This window comes from Microtus ochrogaster, unplaced genomic scaffold (genome assembly GCF_000317375.1).
Source record: "Microtus ochrogaster isolate Prairie Vole_2 unplaced genomic scaffold, MicOch1.0 UNK8, whole genome shotgun sequence".
Taxonomy (NCBI): Eukaryota; Metazoa; Chordata; class Mammalia; order Rodentia; family Cricetidae; genus Microtus; species Microtus ochrogaster.
This window is the reverse complement of record NW_004949106.1, coordinates 4,056,471-4,063,922: the sequence shown is the minus strand read 5'-3', so window position 1 is coordinate 4,063,922 and position 7,452 is coordinate 4,056,471. Positions and strand designations below refer to the sequence as shown.

At 43.4% G+C, this 7,452-nt stretch overlaps 1 protein-coding gene across 6 annotated transcripts in view; it reads right to left on the bottom strand.

Moving 5' to 3' along the window:
* The window catches only part of Ankrd44 (ankyrin repeat domain 44), a 217,620-nt gene that overhangs the window by 71,622 nt on the left and 138,546 nt on the right, over nucleotides 1-7,452 (bottom strand). For all 6 annotated transcript variants that reach the window (XM_026788853.1, XM_026788850.1, XM_026788851.1 and 3 more), the window contains exon 9: nucleotides 6,281-6,359. In XM_026788853.1, coding sequence (XP_026644654.1) covers nucleotides 6,281-6,359 — 79 coding nt within the window. The remainder of the gene's footprint in view (nucleotides 1-6,280; nucleotides 6,360-7,452) is intronic.

The following is a 7,452-nucleotide window of genomic DNA, read 5'->3' as shown; positions in this document are numbered from 1 at the left end:
CATGTGTGCACTGTGTGTGCACTTGTGTATGCATGTGCATGTATGGATTATATGTGGAATTTTCCATGACTAAGCACATACAGTGTAGAAATAGTTGTATCTTGCTTTCTCCCTTTATGCTAATTCCGAATACTTCCGTGCATTATTTTTTCCACTACTGTAACCGTAAATGACTATATAATATCTGTAATTTGGAGCATTTACTTAACAAGTCCCCTGTTAATAGACATTAGAGGCTCTTCCAAGACTTTTGCTACTAGGAAAAACGAAGAATAAACATCTTTATGAAGACTCTTCACTCTGCAGAGTACTTCCCTCCAGGAGCAGTTAGGAACAGAACGGCCAGATTAAATCTGCATATTTTTACAGCTCTGGACAAGAAGCAGAAAATGGACTTCTGAGAAAGGCTGTGCCAGTTGACGTCCTGTGACGTGTTCTCAAGCATAACCTTAGAGTCTTCCTGAATCTGGGAAGAGCTTAAACTTCCAGGCCAGGGTCCTGTGTCTTGTGATAGAACCATTATCAAATCCCCGATATCTGTACATCCCTTCACTCCAACAAGCCGATGAATCCTGCTTTTACTCATCCTAATCAATGTAACATCATGGGATTTTTTTGGTTTTATTTTTTCAGGAAGTATTTTTTTAAAAAACTGGGTCAGTATATTGTTAGAATATGTCAGTTGATAACAACCTTTGCAATAAAATTATTTCCAACCATATGTGGCCCTTGTGGAAGAGGCAAAAGCTTCAAAAACTGTGCTCATCAGAGATTTGAGAAGCTTCCTCTCTGGAGACTCAAGCGTCTAGATTCCCACTTGAAGAATCAGTCTGCCAGCGGCAAGCCTGCGCCTGCGCAGCTGACACCATGCCACCTTTGACCGTGGCAGAGAAATATCAGGAGCCGCCAGAATCCAAACACTGATCTTTACTCAAATCTGTGTCTCCTCGGTATGGCGCTCATTTTAAGAATGAGTTATTCAAACAAATACACCATGATCATTCTTGTAAAAAAAAATAATAATTGGGTATCTTTCTGTGTGTAAATACATAGAAAATTTCAAAATGTTAACCAAATTGCCAACAGAAGTTCTGATTAGGGAGGTCCTTCAATGAGTTCATTTTAGTTAGCAATGAGTATATAGTTACTTCATAATAATAAAAATGGTGAAGCTATTTATTGTGATCATTTAGGTAGTAGAGAAATATCTCACTCTGGCCCGAGTTTAGAAGTTATTATTAGATCTCTGTAGATGTATTAGAAGTTACTATTAGATGAATTTACTTTTAGGACCTGGTTGCATTTTTGGCAGCCATTGGTCTCCATGGTTACCCCAGCATAGTCCAGGGCGTGTGTATCTAACAACCTTAGCTGTGGTCTTTAGGGAAAGGGGACAGGAGATCCATAGACTTCAGAGACATATTTGTTCCGGACACCTACATAGCCACACACCTTCCCAGCTGAGAGCCACCAAAGGTTTCTGAAGACATGCTGGGCCTAGGTTTGCCAGCCTCAAATATGCCAAAATTTGAGGGGAGAAAGTTGAGAGAGGGCGAAAATATCAACAAGGGGAAAAAAACACTGTATGCATCTAAAATCTCTCCCATGGATGCTGTCATTTTATGCCTGTTTAAAGCCGCCTAAGAATAACTACTGTATGTGTATCCTTCTGCTGTCATTTAAAACATATTTTAGGGGAACATCATAACAATAGAAAAATCAGAGAGACTTTGCACTTGCATCTGGAAATATGTTTCTGTTAAAGCAAATCCTCTGGGTGAGTGAGTTCTTATTTTGTCAACCCTCTACAGACATATTTCCATTTCCATCTGGAAATATTGAAGCCCAGAGTTGACATCAAACGCCTTTACCATCCGCCTGAAGGTTGCTGGTTGGATGCGGCAAACTGATCACTACGAATCCAGCATGCACGTACGGCATGCTCAAAAGGACAATCAGCGTTCACCTGAAACGAGCGAGCATGTTGTTGCCCCAACTAGAGTGGTCACCTTACATCGCTTCAGAAGGGCCGTGAGCCAAAGGTCAAAAGTCAGACTGAGTCATCACAAGCTAGTGCTTTTACAAGCTTTCAAAATAAAAAGAGCCTGGACCGGAAGAGTCTAAGGCAATAATATCGGTTCTGAACTTTGTAACTCGCTGGACCGTATCTGAGGCAGTTGCCTCGTGCCAACAGCTGGATCGGATGCCTCTGATTGCACACAGCGTCATCTCCAAGCCCCCATCCTTCTATTGCTGTAGCTTTGTAACAACAAACAATGTCATTTGAACCCAAGCACACTTTGGTGTTTTGTTTTGTTTTTTTTTTTTTTTGGAAAAGAAAAAGTTGTGGGTTTTTATTGTGTGTGTGTGTGTGTGTGTTTTTGCTTTTGTTTTTTTAATTTGCTTGCTTTAGTGATTGCCTTCCCACAGCTGAAGGATGCTGAAGGAACCAGGTTTTCTTGTAGATTTAGTAAGCCTGGCTGGAGAGGAGAACAGAAAAATGTTCTGCAGAGGCCAAACATCTAACAGAACAAATAAAAAACAAAAGACATTCCCCAGTGCGTGGTCAACTGTGTCCTCTTAGGATGGTGTTCTCTGGAACACAGAGCACTTATGTGGGTCAGGACAAGCTCTGGAGACTGATACCCATCCTCTGGGGAATCAGGGTCTCAGCCAGAGCAGGAGATTTTCCAAAAGCAAGAGAATAAACAGGAAGAAAAGAACTTCTTCTGCTCCCTAAGAACATTTTTTTTAAGGCCCAGAAAGGTCAAACGGAAGAACTGACAGTTCTTGGGCATGTAATGAAAGCAGAAAGCCAGCACAAAGTTGTCCATTGACGGGGGCAACTCTAGCCCAATCTCGGTGCTTCTTAGACTGGACTGGATTCAAGTCGAAAAGACAAATTTTGAATCCCACCATCGTTCTGGGGAGATGTAAGTAGAGATGGTGCCTGGCAGGCTACTCGCTAATGCTAGGCTGCGTCTGCTCCTCAAGGAGCTGCTCAGAAAGCCCAACGCGCAACCACTGCTCTGCCTCACTCTCTTCATCTCTGAAGAGGAGCAAGCTCCTCCTGGGATGGCGGGAAGGAATTGGAATTATACGGGGTGTCTGGCCAAGAGCCTGGCTCTGCATGCACGCTCAGCTTTCTCAGTGCAGGCTCTAATCTCTGTTACGGCCACCGCATCTCATCAGTTCAGGCCAGAGGAGCCTAGCCCACCCATAAGCTAGATGCCAGCCAGTCAATGGCGGGGTAAGCTATGAAACCAAGGGCTCTTAAACATAGAAGCTGAGATTCGCAGCTCTTTTCTTGCCTTGAAATGCAGCAGGTTCCAAGTTTGACTGACGGGGAATCAAGGCAGTGACAGCTCCTAGGAGCGCTCTCTTCACAGGACCGTGGGAGAGGGAAGCTGGGCTGTGCTAGAAGGGGGGCAGGGGGGGACGGGGAGGCAAGTGTGGTCTGGCAGAGGGACAGACTAGTGAAAAAGCAGCTCATAAGGTTTAAAAATATGTTCTCAGGGCTGAAGAGCTGGCTCAGTAGCTAAGGACACTTATTGCTCTTGCAGAGGACCAGCAGCTACATGTCTGCTCAGTCACCTGTCACTCCGCTTCCAGGGAACCTGGTACCCTCTTCTGGTCTCTGTGGGCCTCGGGCACATGCATGGTACACACACACACACATAACACACACACACACATATATATATATATATAAATACACACATACACACATTTATACACACACATATGCACACATATATATAAATATACACATACACACATTTATACACACATACACACACATATATATAAATACACACACATGCACACATTTATACACACACACACATATATATATAAACACACATACACACACACACACATATATGTATACATGCAGGCAAAACATTCATACACACAGTATTTTAACTCTCCTGTCTTGTGTCTACCCGAAGATTGCCTTAATGACAGATAAAACTTTTTGTTTCCTATAACTAAAATCCACTGATTAAACTCACATCAAAAAAATTTTTCAAGGGGCTGAGGAGATGGTTCAATGGGTAAGAGTCTTTGCTGTGTAAGCACAGGACTTCAGTTCAAATCCCCAGTGCCCACATAAAGAACTGGGTGTGGCCATCTGTGCACATAACCCTGGCACTGGGAGGGAGAGATGGGCAGACAGACCCAAGAGCTTGCTGACCACCTTAGCGGCTACCCCAAGCTGCTCTGTGAGAGACCCTGTCTCAAATCCTAAGCCAGAGCCAGAAGCAAGATACCAAACACGTGCTCTGGCCTCTGTATGAGCTTTCTCAGGCGCTCACACATGTTCTCATATGTTCTCATATGAGCACCACACCTGTAACATACAGCGCATGGTGCACATGCCAAAAAGAATACGCTAAGCGTATAGTTTTAATTTAAACCTTATCTGTTTCGAGGGAGATAGAAACTTTCTGAAAAGCTTATGAGAACTGCAGTAGGCTAAGAAGAGACCTCAAAGGGCGGGTCTTTATTTCCACTGAAATGGACGCCTGTGGCTCGTACTTAAGGTCAGAATAATGGGTGTTCCGTGGTGGGTTTCCACCCTGCCTTCCCTGACTCATTGGGAGCTTGCTCGGGCGTCTTTTCTCACACAGCTTCATTCCACTTCACACAGCATAGTTATACAGTCAGGTTATAACCTGCCTCGCTTATTTCCTAAGCATCGTCAGTGACTGGTTTTCTATACGGATGTCAGATCACATAAATATGTGTGTGTGTCTGTCTGTCTGTGTGTATGCTTTTTTGGCCTGAGTACCTAAGTTATAACTCAGTTGCCACTAGCTTTCCATTGTGCCCAAGATTCTTACAGCTGCAAAATGAAGAAATCTAGGAAAAGTCACTCACGTTAGAATTTTTGAGAATTGGAAGGTTTGAGTCTACTAAATTGACCAGGAATGTCAGCTGGATGCCTGGACCAGACCTGTTTTTTGTTATTCTTGTCTTCAGATTGTTTCTGAGGCTTGCTAAGATCACTTAAGTTGTCACAGTTAACCCGTTCACTGTAGTGGCATTTCGTTTATATTTTAATAAATAAACTTGCCTGAAGATCAGAGAGCAAAGCGGCCCCACTGGTCAGCCTGACAGACCAGCAGTGGTAATACATATCTTTAATCTCAGTAGCCACAATAGTTGCCATAGATACCAGGCAGTGCATGCCTTTAATCCCAACCCTAGAGAGCAATATAAGATGGGAGGAGACAGTGTTCAGTCACAGGCTCATTCTGAGATTCCTGGCAGCAGGATGGCCATTTTGGACTGAGGTAGAAGCAAGAACCAGGGGCTGGCTGTTTTGCTTTTGTGACCTTTAGGTTGAACCCCAATTTCTCTCTCTGAGTTTTTATTAATTGTGCTTGAGCTCACAGGTGCCAACCGTGACCCTCAGGCTAATATGCGCTATGACATGTCATAAGACTTCAGGGACTTTGGCCTCCAAGACAGCCCAGTGCTCTTCAAGTACACTGTTGTTGAGAATCTAGAAAATTACTATGTCATGTGTTACTTTGCTACATATTACTGTGCTACATGTTACTGTGTTGCATGTTACTGTGTTAATTTATCATGTTATATGTTACTGTGTTGCATGCTACTGTGCTACATGGTACTGTGTTACTTTACCATGTTACATGTTACTGTGCTACATGGTACCATGTTACATGTTACTGTGTTATATATTACTGTGTTATGTTACCTGTTACATGTTCCTGTGTTACATGTTACCTTGCTACATGGTACTGTGTTACATGGTACTGTGTTGCACGGTACTATGTTACACGTTATTGTGCTATATGTGTTATATGGGTACTGTATTACATGTTACTGTGCTACATGTTACTGTGTTACATGGCTTTCCCAGCTCTCTCCTAAGTCTGTGGTCTCACCACAAACTTTACCTGCTTACACCCCGAGTCACCCCACTTCTTTCTACCTTTGTCCAGGTGGTTTAATGAGCTTAAACTTGGGGAGCCTTAGTGGGCTCGACAATCTAAAAATAACTCAGACCTGCTGTTACCAGTGCAAGCTGTGGAGGCTGAGCTTCACGAAAAGGGAAAAATTGCAGTATTTTAAACCTGATCATCTCTGGCCACAGCCACTCACACCATGTTCTCACCAATTGACTACAACACGGTTTACAATCCCCCCGCAACTGGAGGAAACACAGCATCAATTTTCACATAGCCGGTTAAATCCAATTCAGTCTATCTGAGCAAACTGTTAAAGCTCATAGAAGAATACCCCTTACCATTCTGGATGAGGGTCTGTGACCGTGTGAACCTTCCATGGACAGCCGTCATGTGCAGGGGGCTTTTGCCGTCCTTACTCTACAAAACAAGAAAGGAGAAACAAAGGAGCTATGAGCCAGCATTGTCAACATAGGATATCACTCTGAAAATCACTTCCAATGACCTTGGAATCACAATTTCAATTTTTTTTATTTTAAAAGTGTGGTCAACATGGGCTGAAAGGTGGCTCAGCAGTTAAGAGCACTGGGAGAGGACCTGAGTTCAATTCCCAGCACCCATATGGCACTATCTGCAAGGGAATCTGGTGCCCTCTTCTGGCCTGCAAGCAGAACACTGTATACATAATAAATAAATTTCAACAATTACGAAGAAGAGATAATTCGGAAATAACAAGATGAAGATCCTAAGAGGCAGAGGCTGGGGAGGACTGGGACAGACTGTCTTCTGGGTGTATGTAACAGAACTGATGCCCTCAGGAACTCAGCACGTAACTGTTGCCTCCACAAGATCAGCCCAGCCCACGTTTCAACATGGTCCAATATGGATGGGGGTGGGGCTCATGAGTCCCCACCCCTAGCTGTGGAGCTGTTCACTGCTGATGGCTGCTAACGGAAGAAGAGTCTGGCTTATTGAGGGATGTGGTCCCTGGTAGGCTGACCTTGCTCCCATGAATGGCCTCACACCCATGCATATATGGTGGGGATGGCGATCTGATCTCGGGAGAGAGCAGTTAAGTCTGATCAAAATACATTGTATACATGTATGAAATTCACAAAGAATATTATATATACAAAGATATATTATACATATTATATATATTATATATATACAAAGATGCAATATATAAGTCCTCTCCAGTGACTGTGCAATATCCTATCCTTAAATTTTAAAATGTTTATTTATTATTTCTATTATTACGTGTGTGTGTGTGTGTGTGTGTGTACATGTGTATGTTCAATGGTGGGAAGAGGGGACAGGGACAGTGTACATATGGAAACCAGAGGCTAACTTCACAGAGTACATTCTCTCCTTCCAGCTATATGTGGGTTCCAGGGATCAAACTCAAGTCATAGGCATGCACAAACTCAGGACACAGGCGTGCACAAACTCAGGACACAGGCGTGCACAAACTCAGGACACAGGTGTGCACAAACGCAGGTCACAGGTGTGC